This window comes from Salvelinus alpinus, chromosome 15, assembly GCF_045679555.1.
Source record: "Salvelinus alpinus chromosome 15, SLU_Salpinus.1, whole genome shotgun sequence".
Lineage (NCBI taxonomy): Eukaryota > Metazoa > Chordata > Actinopteri > Salmoniformes > Salmonidae > Salvelinus > Salvelinus alpinus.
Window position 1 is genome coordinate 56,868,869 of NC_092100.1, and position 23,164 is coordinate 56,892,032.

Genomic DNA, 23,164 nt, shown 5'->3' on the forward strand with positions numbered 1-23,164 from the left:
CTTGAGCTGAGCCATAAGGGACACTAGGCATCTACCTCCCCACTACCACTATAGATTGGGGTGAGGGGGCAATGAAGCGTATGTTTTTTGTCCCCCCACTTTGGTTCTGAAATAACCATCACCCACTAATTAACTTGTAATTTTAGCAGATTAATGAAGAAATAGCACAACTTTGGATTTCACCCCCCCCCCCCCCCACTCTCAAAATTTAACATTTGGAAGTTATAAAATTCCTCTTTTGTCCTCTCGCTTCGGCCATGCAGTGGACCTCGCAAAAGTGATTGCTGTCCTAGTTATGAAATTATAAACTTTACCTTGTACATCTAAAAATTACCATATACACTGATAGTTTAAAGACAAACTACCAAAATTATTGCTGAGGGTTAACCTGACCAATCAAAATAACATTTATTGTAAGCCCCGTTCAGCAGATATCAAAACTATTGCTGATGTTGAACCTGAACAATCCAAATAAAATATATTGTAATCTCCATTCAACAGGTAGCCTATAGCCAGATGAGAGTCGTGTCTCCAGTAGCTTACTTTTATTTATTTCGGGGAAAACAACATTTTCAACAGTGCATAGATAACAATAACCTAGCAAATTACAAAGGTTGTCACTCGGCACAGTGCACAGTTTGACTAGGCTACTGATATTGCCTTGGGTTGTTCGGCATGCAAAATCACTTGTAGATCAATGACTGTCAACACAGTTACATGCTGTTCGACCCTGAAGGAGAGGACGCATCAGTTGTGACAAAAGATTAGGTAGAAAGAATATGTGCAAAATAAAATGTGAACCGGGCAATTCGTAACCTATGAATCAATTTTCTGACCGATGCATGCTACATTTGAATCAGCTTGGGGTCCGAAGACCGATGCCATTGTATCTTAAACATTTAAATCGGGGACCAATGCATATCGGTGAATCGCTACATCCCTAGCTTTTGGAATAAAGTGGAATAAAGCCCTGGCCCTTATCAGTCAAATATCAGGGTAGAACTCTGTGTTCACATCCATGCTGTGCAAAACAGACTTTTGTTCATTAGCCAACATTCTACTCAGCATTTCGGCTGAGAGTGAATAACTGTTGCTAGACTTCTCCTCAAACCAGCTGTCCAGTGGTCGCTTGCCATCGAAGTTGGCCATGGGTGGCCCGTTAACCGCAAGGGTCAGTAGGTCATTCATCTGGTCCAGCGTCAGCCTTGAGCAGTTGTTCTTGCGCACTTTCTGCAGGGACCCCCGGCCCTTGTCACAGCAGACGGTGGAAGTGGGCAGGACCCTGACGACTTGGAGGATGCGGTTAAGCAGAGGGAAGCGCTGCTTGTACCTGGAGATTTGACTGACCACCTCCTTGAAGCCGTTCATGCCGCAATAGTCAGCTTTGAGGTCCCTCCACTCCACCAGCAGGCTGCCCCGAGTGCCAATTCTGTCCCGCAATGCCTCCCGGACAGCAGAGGGAATCGCTTCAAGGTGGTCAAAGATAAGCAGGATCTCTTCCTCCCCAAAGGCTTGCAGGTCATCCCTGTTGCGTGGCCAGGTGGTGAGGTCGAGCACCCGGCACGCCTTGACCACTGTGCGGCTGTGCATGTCGAGTCGCTGCGACAAGATGCCCTGACTCTTCTGGCAGATCTTTTCGCGGATGGATTGGAACTTGGACTCTGCAACCCGTAAGTTCTTCAGGTCTACGCCATTGAAACTTTCGCGGAAATGATCCTCAAACTCCTGCAGGTACTCCCCAGGGCAGTCCACCAGCTGACCGATATCATGGATGGCCTCTTCGATCTTGGCATCTACCTGAGACACCAGCAGGTAGTCCCCCTGGAAGATGAAAGCAAGGCGTGAAAGGACAGCGATGACATCCAGGAGAAAGTATATTAGCTTGACAGACTGGTAATCCATGAGGAACTGAAGTAGGGTCAAGGCGATGGCTGCTGCATCTGCCCTCTGCGTTTGGCTGCTAATATCCTTGAGGTGCGCCACCACCTCCAGGTAATCTTTGATAAGGGCGATCAGGACATTTGGCTCCCCTATAATCCAGCGGACAGCTCGTATGTCTCCCAGGAACTCTGTCTCCTCAGACAGTGTGGGGGCGGTAGTCCTGAGCTCGGCCATCATGTGAGGAGAGTACCGGTAGAAGCTCAGCAGCTGCTTCAGGTTGTTCTCCAGGTCCTCCAGACAGGACAGCTCCTTCCCACTGATGGCATCCAGCACCTCCAGGTGAGGACGATGGATCATGACCGGCAAGCAGAGGATCCAGGGGAGCATCTTCCGTAAATCAATGTACATATTTGCTCTCAAACTGGAGGAGATGTTGGAGCCATCGAGCCCCAGACCAGCCAGCAGCATGTCCTGAAGCCTCAGACCAAGCACAGCAAAGGCCCGATCAATGGCCTGGAGGTAGCCATCCACACTGTCAACGCTCAGCCTCTGCAGGGAGAGAAACTCTGTGGCAGGGGGTCCCTCGCTGGTGGTGAACTGCACATAGACGGCAACGGTGTCTGACAGCAAGTCTTCGCTCTGCCCGTCCATGATGACACTGAGGAAGGGTGACAGGCGTATCCTCTCTGCCAGGTCTTCCTTAAGTGCCCTGGCAATATGGTGGATGAGGGTCTGGCAATCGCTTTCGTTCATATACTGGTAGACTACCTTGAGCTCGCATTTCTTAAGCAACTCGGCCAGAGCTTGCAGGTCTGAGAAGGGACGGCCTTCCAGGGCCAGATGGTAAGCAGCATTGAACAGCAGCAGCATGTTATGACACATCTCCTCGGTCTTCTCCGGGTGCATGCGGAGCTTGTATAGCTGAAGGCACTTCTTATGTAGGTTGCTTTGGCTGTGCAGCTTGATGGTGTGGATCTTGAACTGCTTGGAGCCGATGATGAAGGCGGAGGTGCGTGAGGACTGGACGGTGTACTGGCGACAAACATGACACCACATCTCATTGAGCGTTGGCGAGTAGCGTAGGAACCAGAACTTCTTGAGCCATTCTTGCTTGAAGCGGCGTATCCGCTGTCCAGTTCCAGCCAACAGCTTGGAGGAGTCGTCAGCAGCCACCATGAGGTCAGCAGTGATGGACTCATCTGCAGATTCCACATCCTGATCATCCTCATCCAGCAGCACGGGAATAGGGGTTATAGCCTCAACTGCTGAAAATAAATGGATATAACATAAATATAATTTAAAAACACCTCAGCAATGCAATACTGTATGCAACACCTGAGAAACAATTGAAGATTTTCTTCCTATTTCTGGAATTTGATCAGACTAATATCCTACCAAATCCACAGAATATCGGAGATTTCAGAAATCCAGCCAGAAATGAATCATTTAAATAATTTGTTTTAAATCTATAAAAAGACATGTGCAAGCATGTTAATCTATTTTGAATCCCCTAGAATATACACACACACAAAAACATTCACTAATGCAAAATCTAAAGCAGGAAATCACTGTGACAATTATTTCACATAATTTAATGTTAACTCACAAACGGTGTTTAACTCAACTTCTTGTTTTAGTTAGCCTAACCAAAATAATGAAAAATGCTTTTCTACTGGTAACGATGTGGATTGTGATATGGGGCATCCACATTTTAATTGAAGGTGAATATAGAAAGTACAGAAAATGTAACATCTGAAATGTTGTGCTACAAAGCAGAGGAACAATCTCACCGAATAACCCTTGTCACAATGCGCCATTTCTCTATATGACCTACCTTGGAGCTCATCTATAGGTGCGAGCTCAGGGTGGAGGGGTACCTCCACCTGCTCCCCTCCCCTCAGACGAAACACCTCTGCCTCCAGCTCCCGAATCCTCCTCTTAAGCTTCACACAGTTGGGGCAAAACGAGGTGGAAGGCCCCTCATGAGTCTGACCAGTGTCGTCTTCTGAATCCTCCATCTTCAGACACTGAACATCAAAGTGCTCTGATGGGTGGAGACTCAGACCTGGCACTTTGCATTCCTCCTGGGCCAAATACGACTCCCCACTCTGGGAGGTGAGTGTGGGGTGGCTGACATGTTGAGCTCTGGCCCGCCTCAGGGAGAAGGTGCTATTCAGGGGAGTTTCCTGGCTCTTGGAGGCCTCCAGAGAAGCTTCCAGGACATCTTTGAAGATCAGGTCGATTTTCTTTTTCTTGGTTTGTGGTTGACCGTCCCCCTCCTCGCTAGTGTGCTTGCTGAAGCTCCGCCTCCCATGCAGAGCTGACCTGAGCATGGGTCCTTTGGTCTCCGCCTGGGCCTTGGATTTCCCAACAGTAAACAGGCCTGCAATACAACAGTGTAGAGTTAGCTGTGTGGAAGTGTAAATGTACGCCTGTGTAAAGTAAAGCTATCTACAAGTAATACGACAATGGATGTGATATAACATACAGCAAAAGGCTGTATCACAACTGTCCGTGATTGGGAGTCCCATAGGGCGGCGCACAATTGGCCCAGCGTCGTACTGGTTTGGCCGGTGTAGGCCGTCATTGTAAATAAGAATTTGTTCTAAACTGACTTGCCTAGTTAATTAAAGGTTAAATAAATAAAAACCGCCTAACTCATTTGAATAAAAGTGTTGACCACTGTCATTAACCTTTTACACTCGTGATAATCGGTCTATATGGATACGGCTACATTTAAATGTTTGTTACAGAAGATGTATAAGCATGGTAACAATCGAAAGGGAACAGCTTGGAGATTATGGGGAAATTATAAGACCTAAGTTGAGGACACAACAGTTCACCTGACACAATACTGAATCCAAATATTACACTGTTGATTTTATGTGCATACTGTACTTTGCTGTATTTGTTGATAACAAAATCTGAAAATATTCTGGATACATTCAGTAACATAAGAATATTCCTGAAAATGTGGGGTAGGTGCAACATAAGACAAAACCATTACATGGGTTTAAGTGAGAGAACTAACTGGTGTCTCCAAGTGGCCACACACCTCTCTTAGGTGTGCACAGTTCCTAAGTAATTTCAATGCACTTTTATGACTCAAATAAGTCTTCAACTACACTGAACAAAAATATAAACACAACATGTAAAGTGTTGGTCCCATGTTTCATGAGCTGAAATAAAAGATCCCAGAAATGTTTCATACGCACAAAAAGCTTATTTCTCTAAAAAGTTTGTTTTTTGTTTACATCCCTTTTAGTGAGCATTTCTCCTTTGCCAAGATAATCCATCCAACTGACAGGTGTGGATTATCAAGTAGCTGATTCAACAGCATGATCATTACACACGTGCACCTTGTGCTGGGGACAATAAATAGCCACTCTAAAATGTGCAGTTTTGTCATACAACACAATGCCACTGATGTCCCAAGTTTTGAGGGAGCTTGCAATTGGCATGCTGACTGCAGAAGGCGTCGTGTGGGTGAGCAGTTTGCTGATGTCAATGTTGTGAACAGAGTGCCCCATGGTGGCGGTGGGGATATGCTATGGGCAGGCATAAGCTACGGACAACACAAACAATTGCATTTTATCGATGGCAATTTGAATGCACAGAGATACAGTGATGAGATCCTGAGGCCCATTGTCTTGCCATTCATCCACCGCCATCACCTCAAGTTTTAGCATGATAATGCACGGCCCCATTTCGCAAGGATCTATACACAATTCCTGGAAGCTGAAAATGACCTAGTTCTTCCATTGCCTGCATACTCCCCAGACATGTCACCCATTGAGCATGTTTGGGATGCTCTGGATCGACGTGTACGACAGCGTGTTCCAGTTCCCGCCAATATCCAGCAACTTCGCACAGCCATTGAAGAGGAGTGGGACAACATCCACAGGCCACAATCAACAGCCTGATCAACTCTATGTGAAGGAGATGTGTCGCGCTGCATGAGGCAAATGGTGGTCACAAGATACTGACTGGTTTTCTGGTCCACACCCCTACCTTTTTTCCCCAAGGTATCTGTGACCTACAGATGCATATCTGTATTCCCAGTCATGTGAAATCCATAGATTAGGCCCTAATGAATTTATTTCCTTATATGAACTGTAACTCAGTAAAATCTTTGAAATTGTTGCATGTTGCGTTTGAAAGCTTGTCATTTGAATGCTTGTATTGCCAACATGATTAGCTAAGTTATAAAATGTGATCTTACAGTGTTAGGCGTTCACAAGCAAAGGTTGGAACCGGTTCAGGGAACAGAACAGAAAACCAGAAAATAACAATTATTTAAGGAACAGAACCCGAACCGAAAGTGATCTATACTGTTCCAGTGACTGGAATCTCTTTAGTCTACCAGACCAATGCAATAGCCAGGTCACCTACTGCACTACTAATGTAAATACAGTGTATAGCCTATTTACTTAACTCCTGTACTGTTCATAATAAGTCTCTATAATTCTATGCTGCTATTGCATTGTATTCGTTTTCTCCACTTACTATGTACAGGGGTAAACAATGTTCATGATACTATTTACTCTTATTTTCTTTTTATCTGCATGCCTCTTTTGTACTGCGTTTAATTTTTGTTAAAATTATTTCTAGTATTACTATGTCACTTATTCGATTGTTCCCTTTTCTCGCCATTGCACCATGTGAGAAGCCTGCAAGTATTTGACATTTAAAACAAAATCTGATTTGAATTAATTGTCATGACTTGTGGACCCAGAGGACCAGGACTGGCCCTCATTATCTGATATAATTTTGCAAACACATCAGTTATAGTAGCCTTTTCCGCAAATTTTTATTCAAATGTTCAAATAAACATAAATATGACACACCGATAATGGCTACAATAAACCTCATGGCTGGATTAGACCTTTTATTTTGTCAAACAGCAGATGATTTCATCCATGGCCGTGTGGTGCCAGGACAACAACGTCTCCCTCAACGTGATCAAGACAAAGGAGATGATTGTGGACTACAGGAAAAAGACGACTGAGCACACCCCCATTATCGTCCTAAAAATTGTCAGACTCCACCCTAGTCATAGGCTGCTCTCTGCTACCGCACGGCAAGCGGTACCGGAGCGCCAAGTCTAGGTCCAAGAGGCTTCGAAACAGCTTCTAACCCCAAGCCATAAGACTCCTGAACACCTAATCAAATGGCTACCCAGACTATTGCTCGTATCCCCCAGAGACTTGTCCGTACATTAACATCCTCCTATCAGGCTGCAAACACGTCAGTTTCCTCCTTAACTTCTTATGGCTGCATCCCGCTACCAGGATCGATATGACAGCAGCCAGATAAAGTGCAGGGCGCCAAATTCAAAAAACAGAAATCTCATAATAAAAATTCCTCAAACATACATGTGTCTTATATCATTTTAAAGGTATTCTTGTTGTTAATCCCACCAAAGGGTCCGATTTCAAATATGCTTTTCAGCGAAAGCACTATAAACGATTATGTTAGGTCACCATCAAACCACAATAAGCACAGCCATTTTTCCAGCGAAAGATAGCAGTCATAAAAAGCAGAAAGAGATAAAATGAATCACTAACCTTTGATTATCTTCATCAGATGACACTCATAGGACTTCATGTTACACAATACATGCATGTTTTGTTTGATAAAGTTCATATTTGTAACAAAAAATCTGAGTTTACATTGGCGCGTTATATTCACTAGTTCCAAAAACATCCAGTGATAGTGCATAGCCACATCGTTTCAACAGAAATACTCATCATAAATGTAGATGATAATACAAGTTATACACATGGAATTATAGATATACCTCTCCTTAATGCAACCGCTGTGTCAGATTTCAAAAAAACTTTACGGAAAAAGCTAATCATGCAATAATCTGAGACGGAGCTCAGACCAATAGCCAAATTAGCCGCCATGTTGGACTCAACAGAAACCAGAAAATACATGATAAATGTTTCTTTACCTTTGATGAACTTCATCAGAATGCAGTCCTAGGAATCCCAGGTCCACAATAAATGCTTGATTTGTTCGATAATGTCCGTTATTTATGTCCAATTAGCTACTTTGGTTCGCGCCTTCGGTAAACAATTCCAAAGTCAGAAACCTCCACTATAGCGTGACGAAATGTCCAAAAGTTCCGTAACAGTCAGTAGAAACATGTCAAACGATGTACTGAATCAATCTTTAGAATGTTGTTAACATACATCTTGAATAACGTTCCAACCGGAAAATTAAATTGACTTCAGAAGAGCGATGGAACGGACGTCCTACTCATGTGAAGGCGCATGGTGAATGCGTGATCAGCCCGTGGAAGTGATTACTCATTCCTGTCTCCTTCGGCCCCCCTTCACATTAGAGTCATCAGACAAAATTCTGTTGACTTGACATCTAGTGGAAGCCGTAGGAAGTGAAAACTAATCTATATCTCGCTGTCATTTCAATTGAGAGCATGGTTGAAAATCTGACACCTCAGAAACAATTCAAACAGGAAGTGGAACTTCTCGGGTTTTTGCCTGCCATATGAGTTCTGTTATACTCACAGACATAATTCAAACAGTTTTAGAAACTTCAGAGTGTTTTCTATCCAATATGAATAATGATATGCATACATTAGCAACTGGGACTAACTCTGGTGGGCATTCTTGCAGTCAGCATGCCAATTGTACACTCCCTCAAAACTTGAGACATGTCGTGGTCATTTCCTGTATTACTAAATGAGGAGAATTATAAACCACACACCAGTCAGAGTTATACTTAATCTTTAATTATATGAGCTTCACCAAAGCCCTTTGACTCTCAGATCAATTCAGTGTCGATAATTAATTCTGAGTGCGCCTATAAAAGAAAACCAGTATCTTTTATAGCCAAGATACACCCCTCTCAACTTACATGACGAACCACAGATCTTAGGAACAGTTCAGAAAGAAAGACTTTTACTTGAGAGAGGAGTATCCCATAGCCAGATAGCATTAGCTATACATTATCGTTCAGTTTGGTCTCTAAGACGAGGTTCTAATCTCGTTCCTGGTACTTCATAGTACAAAAACATTATCTCATCCAATGGCATATATCAATTGTCAACTTTAGATACTCCCATCTCAAGAACACCCCACTCCTGGACAAGCTCACTGAGGGGAGTGACTTGCGCACAGACATTGTGGAGCCAAGAGATAATTGGTTCCCCCTTAATCATCCCTTCACATGGTTTAACAGATACGTACATTCACATATGAAGACAATGTTCCATTCTGACCTCTTCTGATATTCTGCATAGCACCAGATGGTTTAACAGATACATTCACATACGAAGACAAGCCTGACCTCTCCCCTCTCTGGGCCCCAAGTGACTTTTCCCTAGCTGAGAAGGGAAAAGTGCAACTGCCAACAGTATAGTCCAAAAGGAGACATTCTAATGACAAGTATCTCATATAAGCATATTATGTAAATAAAACATCTTATTTATCTATGTTACCTAACTAATTCTGATTCAGCTCCCACAGACATCTGTGAGATTGTGTTGTGACACAAAATTGCACATTTTAGTGGCCTTTTATTGTCCCCAGCACAAGGTGCTACTGTGCAATTAATGATCCTGCTGTTTAATCAGCTTCTTGATATTTCACACCTGTTGGATTGATTATCTTGGCAAAGGAGAAATGGTCACTAACAGGGATGTAAACAAATTTGTGCACAACATTGAAATCTCCTTCGATCAACACTGGCCGTCATAATCGCTCCAAAATAAGTCAATGGAACACAAATAACACTAGTTTTACTAGTGATGGATATTTATTTAATGAAGTCAGTCATATTGAGCAGCCACATGAGGCAAATTGAAATCCATTTCAGGGGGGCGTCTCACCTGTGTCCAGGTCGCGGTCAATGCTGTCCTGCGAGACACTGTGCAGCCGCCTCATATAGTCATCGCTGTACCAAACACGGAGCTTCTCTCCTGTCGACAACTGTCGACACACGCGGAAGTATATGTGCTCTCCATGCTGGAACGCAGTCAGGTTCCTCTCATTCTCATCCGACGAATTCCGTATATACCTGTAATATAGGAACAAAAATCCATAAATATCTGTGAGTCGCATTAGGTCTTAATACAACATAGGTTGTAGCATCAACATGTTTAAAGCAATGGACATACAGTAAACAGGTTCAATTACACCTGATCTTCACACACTTTATTTAGGATGTTAAACACTGATGTCAAACACTGATGTCAAAAATTCACGGCTGATGAAGTTCATCAGTTTCTGTTCAATTCTCATCTCAAAACTGAGAGGCTTATTGATGATCAACATTATTACTAAATTATACCTCATCCAGTTGGCTTTGGTTTCATCACTGCCATCAATGGATTTGTATGTGTTGTTTTCATCGACGATCTAAGAGAATTGAGAATAAGGATGAATAACACCAGCAATAGCAGAATGGTGTGATGTTTAGAAAATGGAGGACAGCTCAAGGATGAGATACGTTCCCTGGAGAAAGATCCCTGACCCTTTTAAGCATTTTTCACGCTGATATGGCTACAAATGTATAACATACAAACAGTTGGGTTAGGACCATTGGTAAAACATTTATAATTAATAAATAAACACGAATGAAATGAATAAGCCATTATAAAAGCGTATAAATGTTGACAAATAATGAAATACGTATTTATAAATAGTTCAGGAAAAGTCCCTGATAATGCTCCAACTCACCATCCATGAGAAAAACCCTGCGGAATAGTCTTTAGACACCAGCTCCCCCTGATATGGGCCAAAGAGCGCCCCCTTGGGGATGCCCGCATCGATGCAGCACACATCCACCTCCTCCCCCCGGACGATCTTTATTCCAGAGGGCACCGTGAGGGCAGCCCGGTTGGGTACCCCCAGTGCCACTGATGTGTCTGGCACAAAGACTGGAGGACCATGGGTGGGGCATTCCTCCAAGAAATACTCCTTGCACTCCTCACAGACTGTAGAATTTTTTTGGGACATTGGTCAGTTTTTGATGGTAGTACACATCAATGTTCAGCATGAAAATTGTTAGAAAGATGATGATGCTTACACCAGAAGTCTACTTTTTGGTGACCCTCACTGGCACCGTGCCCGTGATCGACCTTGAGTTTATTGCTTGGTTCCTCTGACTCACACTCGTCTTTGATTAGGCTGTGGTAAGAAATCACATACAGTACATGATCAATTGATAAGCGTTACATGCCCATGTAGTGTATCTTCAATACAGCATGCAAAGAACAATGCAACACTGCATAGAAGTCAACATACGCATGCCCAAATAGTTCATAATTATCCTTAATAATAGCCTACAGTGGCAAGAAAAAGTATGTGAACCCTTTGGAATTACCTGGATTTCTGCATAAATTGGTCATAAAATTTGACCTGATCTTCCTATAATAGTCACCACAATAGACAAACACAGTCTGCTTAAACTAATAACACACAAACAATTATACGTTTTCATGTCTTTATTGAACACACTGTGTAAACATTCACAGTGCAGGGTGGAAAAAGTATGTGAACCCTTGGATTTAATAACTGGTTGACCCTCCTTTGGCAGCAATAACCTCAACCAAACGTTTTCTGTAGTTGCGGATCAGACCCGCACAACGGTCAGGAGGACCATTCCTCTTTACAAAACTGTTTCAGTTCAGCAATATTCTTGGGATGTCTGGTGTGAACCGCTCTCGAGGTCATGCCACAGCATTTTAAATTGGGTTGAGGTCGGGACTCTGACTGGTTTTCTGGAGTGGTCCAGAAGGCTGTTGGTCTGTTGAAGCCATTCTGTTGTTGATTTACTTCTGTGTTTTGGGTCGTTGTCCTGTTGCATCACCCAACTTCTGTTGAGCTTCAATTGGCGGGCAGGTAGCCTAACATTCTCCTGCAAAATGTCTTGATAAACATGGGAATTCATTTTTCCGTCAATGATAGCAAACTGTTTCAGGCCCTGAGGCAGCAAAGCAGCCCAAACCATGATGCACCATATTTTACAGTTGGGATGAGGTTTTGATGTAGGTGTGCTGTGCCTTTTTTTTCTCCACACAGTGTTGTGTGTTCCTTCCAAATACCTCAGCTTTAGTTTAATCTGTCCACAGAATATTTTGCCAGTAGTGCTGTGGAACATCCAGGTGCTCTTTTGCGAACTTCACACGTGCAGCAATGTTTTTTTTGGACAGCATTGGCTTCTTCCATGGTGTACTCCCATGAACACCATTCTTGTTTAGTGTTTTACGTATTGTAGACTCGTCAACAGAGTTAGCATGTTAGCATGTTCCAGAGATTTCTGTAAGTCTTTAGCTGACACTCTAGGATTCTTCTTAACCTCATTGACATTCTGCACTGTGCTCTTGCAGTCATCTTTGCAGGACGCCCACTCCTAGGGAGAGTAGCAACAGTGTTGAACTTTCTCAATTTATAGACTATTTGTCTTAACGTGGACTGATGAACATCAAGGCTTTTTGAGATACTTTTGTAACCCTTTCCAGCTTCATGCAAATTAACAATTCTTAATCTTAGGTCTTCTGAGATCTATTTTGTTTGAGGCATGGTTCATCAAGCAATGTTTCATGTAAATAGCAAACTCTTTTGTGAGTGTTTTTTATATTGCAGGGCAGCTCTAACCAAAATCTCCAAACTCGTTTCATTGATTGGACTCCAGGTTAGCTGAGTCCCGACTCCAATTAGCTTTTGGAAAAGTCATTAGCCTAGGGGTTCACATACTTTTCCATTATGCATTCAATATAGACAAGAAAAATACAATAATTGGTGTGTTATTTGTTTAACTTCATTAGGGTAGGGGGCACTATTTTCACCTCCGGGTGAAAAGTGTGCCCAAAATAAACTGCCTGCTACTCAGACCCAGAAGCTAGGATATGCATATAATAATAATGTAGATTTGGATAGAAAACACTGTAAAGTTTCCAAAACTGTTAAAATAATGTCTGAGTATAACAGAACTGATATGGCAGGCGAAAACCTGAGAAAAATCCATCTAGGAAGTGGGATGTTTTTATTTTGTAGTTTTCTATTGAATGCCATTACAGTATCCATTGACTTAGGACTCAAATTGCACTTCCTATGGCTTCCACTAGATGTCAACAGTCTTTAGAAATTGTTTCAGGCTTGTATTCTGAAAAATGAGGGAGTAAGACCAGTCTAAATGAGTGGACACTGCAGTGTCCCAGAGGTTTTTTCATGCGCACGACCGAGAGCACGCCTTTCTTGTTTTCCTTTTATATTGACAAAGCTTTTGTCCAGTTGAAATGTTATTGATTATTATGACTAAAAACAACCCGCGGATTGATTATAAACATCGTTTGACATGTTTCTACAAACTTTACTGATACGTTCCGGATTTTTCGTCTGTCTGTTGTGACTGCCTTTGAGCCTGTGGATTACTGAACAAAACACACAAACAAAACGGAGGTTTTTGGACATAAAGAGGGACTTCATCGAACAAAACAAACATTTATTGAGTAAATGGGAGTCTTGTGAGTGCAACCATATGAAGTTCATCAAAGGTAAGTGATTAATTTTATCACTATTTCTGACTTGTGTAACTCCTCTACTTTGCTGGGAACTGTTTGTAATGATTTGTCTGCTGGGCGCTGTTCTCAGATAATCGCATGGTATGCTTTCGCCGTAAAGCCTTTGTGAAATGTGACACCGTGGTTGGATTAACAAGAAGTTCATCTTTAAACCGATGTATAACACTTGTATGTTTTATGAATATTTATAATGAGTATTTCTGTTTTTGAATTTGGCGCTCTGCAATTTCACTGAATGTTGGCCAGGTGGGACGTCAGCGTCCTACACCCCCTAGAGAGGTTAAGCACACGGTGTCTGTCTATTGTTGTGACTTAGAGGAATTTATGTAGGAATCCAGGTAATTACAAAGGGTTCAGATACTTTTCTTGCAACTGTATATGTTGGAGTTCAGGCTTTATTTGAAAAGTTTAAAGAGGAAATTGCATGAATGTTGACCAAAAAGGCTTTTCAGTCAATCATATTTCATGGCTTTTAGAATGAGCTCACAGACCTTGAATTTTCACTCACAGTATTAGTTGTGAGATGATGTTAATGAAGCAATACAGACTATGTGTTTTGAGTTTTGTTTGTGTATTCTACAGTCTTGTAAAGATAGGGGGTGACTGGGACAGACAATGTAACATGCATAACTTTTTTGGAAAGGTTTTCATAAACATGAACCTTACATCAGATCATCTTGAAACTTACGCTGTAAAGCTAACTTTCATCAAGGTTTTATATTGTAAATAATTGGTTTCTCTCTTTTCATTGTCAGTGTCCTTTTTTTTAGCATGATGATATTTGTAACATCAATAATGGTTGTGGATGTGATTGGACAAAGAATTGTTCTTTATGGAGTCGGACGGAAGGATATACTCCAAACACCCGAAAAGGCCCTCATCCCTGTCATTCGCTGGAGAAAGAAACAGAGATTTTGCTGAAAGAGATTGAGGTGCCTTGTGAGGATCAGGTGACGAGTAGCTAATCTGCCTTCCGTACTGTTAGCCAACCTTCAATCACTGGAAAATAAATGGGACGAACTGAAAGCGCGTATATCCTACCAACGGGACATTAAAAACGGTAATATCTTATGTTTCACCGAGTCGTGGCTGGACGATGACATTAATAAACACACAGCTGGCGGGTTATACACTATCGGCAAGATAGAACCGCAGCCTCTGGTAAGACACGGGGCGGTCGGCCTATGTATATTTGTAAACAACAGCTGGTGCACGATATCTAAGGAAGTCTCTAGGTTTTCGAGGTTAGAGTATCTCATGATAAGCTGTAGACCACACTATCTACCGAGATAGTTTTCATCTGTATTTTTCGTAGCTGTCTACATACCACCACAGACCGATGAGTGCGGTTTTAGTGCCAGCAATGAGCTGTATACCGCCATAAGCAAACAGGAAAATGCTCATCCAGAGGCAGCGCTCCTAGTGGCCGGGGACTTTAATGCAGGGAAACTTAAATCAGTTTTACCTAATTTCTATCAGCATGTTAAATGTGCAGAGGTAAAAAAAACTCTAAACCACCATTACTCCACACACAGAGATGCGTACAAAGCCCTCCCTCGCTCTCCATGTGGCAAATCTGACAATAAAATTCTATCCTCCGGATTCCTGCTTACAAGCAAAAATTAAAGCAGGAAGCACCAGTGACTCGGTCTATAAAAGTGGTCAGATGAAGCAGATGCTAAACTACGGGACTGTTTTTCTAGCAGACTGGAATATGTTTGGGGATTCTTCCGATGGCATTGAGGAGTAAACCACATCAGTCACTGGCTTCATCAATAAGTGCATCGATAACGTCGTCACCACAGTGACTGTACGTACATACCCCAACCAGAAGCCATGGATTACAGGCAACATTGCACTGAGCTAAAGGGTAGAGCTGCCGCTTTCAAGGAGCGGGACTCTAACCCGGAAGCTTATAAGAAATCCCACTATGCCCCCCGACGAACCATCAAACAGGCAAAGCATCAATACAGGACTAAGATCGAATCGTACTACACCGGCTCCGACGCTTGTCGGATGTGACAGGGTTTGCAAACTATTACAGATTACAAACGGAAGCACAGCCGAGAGCTGCCCAGTGACACGAGCCTACCAGACGAGCTAAATAACTTCTATGCTCGCTTCGAGGGAACTAACACTGAAACATGCATGAGAGCATCAGCTGTTCTGGACGACTGTGTGATCACGCTCTCCGCAGCCGAAGTGAGTAAGACCTTTAAACAGGTCAACATTCACAAAGCCGCAGGGCCAGATGGATTAACAGGACTTGTACTCCGAGCATACGCTGACCAACTGGCAAGTGTCTTCACTGTCTGATTCTGTAATACCAACATGTTTCAAGGAGACCACCATAGTCCCTGTGCCCAAGAAGACTAAGGTAGCTTGCCTAAATGACTACAGACCCGTAGCACTCACGTGATCACGTGAAACCCTAGACCCACTCCAATTTGCATACCGCTTTCATTGTTCTCATGTTCTGAGCAAGGAACTTAAACGTTAGCTTTTTTACATGGCATATATTGCACTTTTACTTTCTTCTTCAACACTTTATTTTTGCATTATTTAAACCAAATTGAACATGTTTCATTATTTATTTGAGGCTAAATTGATTTTATTGATGTATTATATTAAGTTAAAATGTGAATCTGAAGTGTTCATTCAGTATTGTTGTAATTGTCATTATTACAAATAATAAAAAGAAAATCACCAACAGACTAACATGGTCCAAACACACCAAGACAGTTGTGAAGAGGGCACGACAAAACCTATTACCCCTCAGGAGACTGAAAAGATTTGGCATGGGTACTCTGATCCTCAAAAGGTTCCACAGCTGCACCATAGAGAGCATCCTGATGGGTTGCATCACTGCCTGGTACGGCAACTGCTCGGCCTCCGACTGCAAGGCACTACAGAGGGTAGTGCGTACGGCCCAGTACATCACCGGGGCCAAGCTTCCTGCCATCCAGGACCTCTATACCAGGCGGTGTAAGAGGAAGGCCCTAAAAATTGTCAAAGACTCCAGCCACCCTAGTCATAGACTGTTCTCTCTGCTACCACACGGCAAGTGGTACCGGAGCGCCAAGTCTAGTTCCAAGAGGCTTCTAAACAGCTTCTACCCCTAAGCTATAAGACTCCTGAACATCTAATCAAATGGCTAACCAGACTATTTGCATTGCCCCTCCCCCCCTTCTACACTGCTGCTACTCTGTTATTATCTATGCATAGTCACTTTAATAACTCTACCTACATGTACATATTACCTCGACACCGGTGCCCAAGCTATAAGACTCCTGAACATCTAATCAGTACCCCGTGTGTATAGCCTCGCTATTGTTATTTTACTGCTGCTCTTGAATTATTTGTTACTTTTCTCTTATTATTTTTTTTAGGTATATTCTTAAAAACTGCATTGTTGGTTAAGGGCTTGTTAGTAAGCATTTCACTGTAAGGTCTACACCGGTTGTATTCAGCGCATGTGACAAATAAAATTTGATTAGATGGATATTGATGTATCATATCTTAGCTTCAGAAGCTTGTGCAACCACCACACTGTGTGTGCTTGTTCTGGGGATGTATTCTTCAGACTTTTACGGAAGCAATTGTTGATATCTTGTTCTAGCTAAGATTCTGTTGGAAAATATACTCTGAAATGCATTTCTCATACATGGCAGTACTATTTCTTAGATAGAAAGATCAGAAGAGTGTTTCAACAATCTGTGAATAGTCTTGGAGTGTTTATAAAAAAATGTTTTTAAATGAAAGCCCCCCCAAAATATGCAGACTTCCTCCAGTGTCCAGAAAAGTGGATTGGCAGTGAAAAAGAGCGACCTGGCCCTTCTTATTTTACGGGTTTGTGACTCACTGACATCGGCTCCGGTTAGAGGGTAATAAAGCAGCCCAAGAGTTAAAACATAGGAACTTTATTTAAACACACTAAAGAAGATGAACGTGAGGATGGTTCTCTGAAAGGTACAGAGAACGGAATAATGAATATTCACATACAGGCTAGAATGGATAGAACAGAGAAGTGAATGGACATGAATGAGCTATAACCATGTAATGGCATAGAACTACAATAGCACAATATTGTAATGAAACAGGCAGGGAGCAGGTCTCGAACCCTCGACCTTCTAGCCCGAAGTCCGGCGCGCTATCGACTGTGCCGCAAAAGCATGCTCGTGCGGCAGAGTCGATTTCCGCGCTTATAACCCCAGGGTCGTTACACTATGAAGGACTCTATATAATACACTGCAGCAATAAACAGTAGGCTATTACACAGAAATACTATCTACTAAGCATGTATTACATAGGATATATTGGCACGGGTTTTGTTAGGCCTGAGATGAAGTCTAACACAGGTTGAGGGCATTATCACTTTTATACAACGGGTTACCAACATATTCAAATAATGATTAACATATTTTCATTAAAAAAGTTATTTAGATGAATTTATTCATACTATTTTATCCTTCCACAGGATGCAGTCCCGACACAAATCTAGGGTTGCTACCCAAGCCGGCTGGTTGTTCGTTCTATCGGGTTCGGTTGCCAGAGACGCAACACAGTCGTTCAGTCTTTTTGTTCTGTATCTATGGACGTGACACAGTCGTTCGTCCTAAATTTTCCATTGCCAGACTGGCTGGCAACATTCTTATCCCTTGCTTGCTAGCTACAGCTAACTTAGTAATGTCAAACAGTGCCAGAATAACAACAAAGTAGCTGCATTTGCATGAGCTGTTTTCTAGTGAAATTTATTTGGATGCATCCATAACAATGAGCTAATGACGCGCGATTTCACCTGGCATAGAAAATATGCTCTCTCGTCAGGTCACTGTTGTTCAGAAAAGCTAGCCAACAACACAGCTAACACAATCACTTCAAACTAAAGCTGGAAAGATTGAAAACTAACTGCACTTCTGTTATGGGATTTTTGTGTTTAATGACTAAAATATGTATACATTTGACTTAGAATTATAACTAAACAGAATACTACTAATGAACCTTATTATAATCATAAATGTTGACTGTTATGTGTTCCTTGTTAGAAAGAATGGGTTTATCTTCAGACAGGCTAGAATGATGTCTCTACCCAGGGAGGGGAAAGACCTTGGGTTGGTTGTAGATAGTTTAACAGGTGGCAGACAGTAATGAGAACTCGAACTGTATTGCCATTGTATCCGAGAGGAGGTTGGACATTAAAACCTATGACCTCATCTTTATTATATAACCTGATGTAAAATGTATTATGATCAGTACTCTCGAGAATAAACGCTATTGATTGATTGATTTTAAGACTGGTATCTGTCCATTTTATGCTGATAATTATCTTACAAATTCTTATTTATGGGCAGAGAGTTTTAATTGAATTGGTTAATAAACAGGAATCAAAATTCCTTTAACAACTTCGTTTTACCTTTTTTTCCCCATTTCCATTTCTTTGTATACATCCATAAAAAAAAATATGCCAGTTGATTTAAGATTTCGACTGGCTGAGAAATGCTGCCTGCCTGTCTCGTCCCGATTCCCTGACACGTTCATGGGTAAATAGGCATTTTAACATCATAGATTTAACCGGTGGTAACTTGTAGAAAAGACACCATCTGGAATGCAGTTTTAACTAATCAGCATTCAGGATTAGACCCACCCGTTGTATAATAATTGTTATAAACTGGGTGGTTCGAGCCCTGAATGCTGATTGGCTGAAAGCCGTGGTATATCAGACCGTATACCATGGGTATGACAAAACATTTATTTTTCACTGCTCTAATTACGTTGGTAACCAGTTTATAATAGCAATAAGGCACCTCGGGGGTTTGTGACTTATGACCAATATACCACGGTTAAGGGCAGTGTCCTAGCACTCCGCGTTGCATTGTGCTAAAAACAGCCTTTAGCATTGGTATATTGGCCATATTGCCATATCATGAATAGTTTAAAACGCATACAGAGCCAAGATAAACAACTACAGCTTACTTTGTGTTCACACATCCCATGCACATACCTCTACCTACGATAACACAGTCAGGCTCAGGGTAATATTTATACCCTTGCGGGAGCATGCAACAGCACTGTCTGACCAGTGCAGGGCTAGCTATGAGCATCTGACCAATCACAGAATGCGTGATCAGTGCATGGACAGAGTGTGGGGTTCATGGGGAGAGTCTGATTGGCTGAAGCTACGAGCCAGGAGTGATCGATATCTCTCAGGCGAGGAGGAGGCTAGACTACATGGCGTCAGCCAGATATAAACACCATCACACATGCTGGACATTTTTCCCACAGCACCCTCGGCAGGGGAATTATGTAACAGCCACCCTTAAATATGTATGCAGCATATTTACAAAAATAAAGAATTCCCCTGACGGAATGTCAGTAGTGCCTGTCCCCGCCCACCATGTGTAGTTACCCCATGCAGCCACTCCATCAGCTGCAGGTCAGGTACAGCCAGGGGACAGAGGGCTTAAGGTGTCCATGCGGATAGCACGTTGAAGTAGGGGCAGCCCACTGTAACAAGTCAGGTGCCGGGTGATAGGGACTCCCTCATAGAGGCGAGCCAAGTCCCCAGAGAAATGAGAAACATGGTCGGAGATTAAACAAAGAATGGTCAGACGAAACCAAGACTGAACTCTTTGGCCTGAATGCCGAGCGTCACGTCTGGAGGAAACCTTGCACCATCCCTACAGTGAAGCATGGTGGTGGCAGAACCATGCTGTGGGGATGTTTTTCAGCGGCAGGGACTGGGAGACTAGTCAGCATCGAGGCAAAGATGAACGGAGCAAAGTACAGAGAGATTCTTGATGAAAACCTGCTCCAGAGCTGTCAGGACCTCAGACTGGGGTGAAGGTTCACCTTCCAACAGGACAACAACCCTAAGCACACAGCCAAGACAACGCAGGTGTGGCTTCGGGAACATCACTGGAGAGACCTGAAAAAGCTCTGCAGTAACGCTCCACAGCCAACCAGACAGAGCTTGAGATGATCTGCAGAGAAGAATGGGAGAACCTCCCCAAATAACGGTGTGCCAAGCTTGTAGCGTCATACCCAAAAATAATTAATGCTGTAATTGCTGCCAAAGGTGCTTCAACAAAGTACTGAGTAAAGGGTCTGAATACTTACTTAGTATTTCCGTTTTTTATTTTTAATAAATTAGTAAAAAACGTTTGACCCACTCCGGGATGCTGGCCTTCTAGGCAGAGTTCCTCTGTCCAGTGTCTGTGATCTTTTGCCCATTTTAATATTTTCATTGGCTAGTCTGAGATATGGCTTTTCTTTGCAACTCTGCTTAGAAGGCCAGCATCCCGGAGTCGTCTCTTTACTGTTCAAGTTGAGACTGGTGTTTTGTGGGTACTATTTAATGAAGCTGCCAGTTGAGGACTTGTGAGGCTTATGTTTCTCAAACTAGACACTAAATGTACTTGTCCTCTTGCTCAGCTATGCACCGGGGCGTCCCATTCCTCTTTCTATTCTGGTTAGAGCCAGTTTGCACTGTTCTGTGAAGGGAGTAGTACACAGCGTTGTACGAGATCTTCAGTTTCTTGGCAATTTATCGCATGGAATAGCCTTCATTTCTCAGAACAAGAACAGACTGACGAGTTTCAGAAGAAAAGTCTTTGTTTCTGGCCATTTTGAGCCTGTAATCGAACCCACAAATGCTGATGCTCCAGATACTCAACTAGTCTAAAGGCCAGTTTTATTGCTTCTTTAAATCAGGACAACAGTTTTAAGCTGTGCTAACATAATTGCAAAAGGTTTTTTAAATTATAATTTAGACTTTTAAAATGCTAAACTTGGATTAGCTAACACAACGTGCCATTGGAACACAGGAGTGATGGTTGCTGATAATGGGCCTCTGTACGCCTATGTAGATATTCCATAACAAAATCTGCCGTTTCTACAATAGTCATTTACAACATTAACAATGTCGACACTGTATTTCTGGTCAATTTGATGTTATTTTAATGGACCCAAAAAAAAAAAATTCTTTCAAAAACAAGGACATTTCTAAGTGACCCCAAACTTTTGAACGGTAGTGTATATAAAAGTGAAGGGAATTTTTTTAATGTAAGGGTGTGGGGACTGGCCTTGTATACTATTCAGGCTACCTGTAATTATGCAATCCTGAAGTATTATGCCTTCTGCTGACCTTATAAAAAGATGACAAATTATAACAAATGTGTTATGATAGATTTTTATCATGACTTGAATGTCTATTTCAGACTCTGTAACATCCATAACAGAGGTTGTAGCAACTGTAAAGGTTATTTTTCCTCTAAAGTAATCAAGGAAATTACCATGTTTTCAAAATGATCATTTCGGTGTTCAGCCAAACCTTTCCTTCCATATAGCTATCCCAAAAAGCTTGTTCATGTAACATCCATAATGATTCTTATTTACTTTATTTCTCCAACATGCTAACATGTAGAAGTCCGCTTTCTTGTAATTCCAAGGGGGACACATACATCCAAAGTTTCATTTATATTTTGTTTGTCCATTTTGTGAGATATTAAAGTTGTGATTTTGCATGCAAATGTAGTGTCCACAACACTGGAATCGCCCAGCATCAGTCTACCTGGGGCTGCTGTTGGGCCCGGCTTCTGAGGTAGGCTCGGATTGATAGGCAGATGATGCTGCCATTGTGGACGGAAGGAGGGGAGTGGGCCTACTGTTTGCAAATTCAGTCCCACATCATTAATCTGCAAATAACACGGAAAAACAAGGTGATCTACAACACAAAGTAGGCTGGTTATTATGACCAGTTGCACAGATACAAAGGGCACCTTTGAAAATAATCTGAAATCCTCAAAATGAAAATATTTGGACTATTTTCACAAAAGCAGAACTCTAAATGCACTCACTATAAAGGGGGTAACTCTAATTAGTTTCCGGCTAATTTTGTCCCCCCCAAAAATTTTATTTTCAAACATATTTACATAAGGCAAGCTGCACTCACAAAAGGCAAAAAGCGTTACAGACCAAGCATTTGTCTCATGTAGGGTTTGCATTCTGAGATGTTACAATGTAACAAAGGGGGCAATCTCTGGACATCAAACGTTCGAAGTGACCGCGAGAAACCCCTGTCCAACCAACTGTTGTTGAGGACTATGGCCACAAATCCCGAATTCCAAAATATTGCGGCAGCGAATCGACAGTGCTGATTGGTCGTCAAAGCTGCCGCTTTCGGAAGACGCTCGAGTATTGTCAGTAGAGACGGGTCTACAAATAATGACACTCAAATAACAAACTTACATTTATCGTCGAAGTTTGCTGTTCCTACACAACAACAAGGAAAAGCACAGCAGCATAGTCATACTATGATAGATTCCAGATATTTCCTGGATTCTCGTTTGCATGCAATTGGCAATTTGCCTAACGCTTTCGGAAGCCATTTTCATTGGCCACATTGGCTAGTAATACGACGACTCACCACCTATAGAATCTGCAGGGCTCCAGAGGGTCTGCGTTGAGCACTTTATCTACCGACCCAAGACTCCGTGATCCCCGTCGTTGACGCACCGCCACTCTTTGACTTCACTAGTCCATGGCAATGCAGTTTTTCCTATTAGAAGTAATTACTATGAGTCAGCCGAGTCTCTCGGCTTTGACCACCATCTTTTTATTACAGGAAATGACATGGAAAACGGAAGAAAGCTACTTTAGTTCAGAGAGAAAAGACGCAGTACAAAAATATAAGTTAAATTGACACCTTTCGTGCAACGCGCATTACTAGATGTG

At 42.3% G+C, this 23,164-nt stretch overlaps 1 protein-coding gene across 2 annotated transcripts; it reads right to left on the reverse strand.

Annotated features, from left to right (window-relative positions):
* Positions 1 to 530: 530 nt before the first annotated feature.
* LOC139540398 (zinc finger protein 862-like) lies at positions 531 to 23,066 on the reverse strand. Of its 2 annotated transcripts, none has more exons than XM_071344194.1 (8): positions 22,857 to 23,066; positions 22,002 to 22,125; positions 10,936 to 11,036; positions 10,587 to 10,843; positions 10,198 to 10,265; positions 9,737 to 9,924; positions 3,716 to 4,264; positions 531 to 3,143 (listed from the first exon to the last, which is right to left on the reverse strand). In XM_071344194.1, exons 2-8 carry the CDS (start codon positions 22,064 to 22,066, stop codon positions 985 to 987), a joined length of 3,387 nt encoding a protein of 1,128 aa, XP_071200295.1. In that variant the 5' UTR covers positions 22,067 to 22,125; positions 22,857 to 23,066; the 3' UTR covers positions 531 to 984. The 2 variants fall into 2 exon arrangements, with proteins under 2 accessions (XP_071200295.1, XP_071200294.1); XM_071344193.1 differs by having other exon boundaries at positions 531 to 3,146.
* Between the last annotated feature and the right edge of the window lie 98 nt (positions 23,067 to 23,164).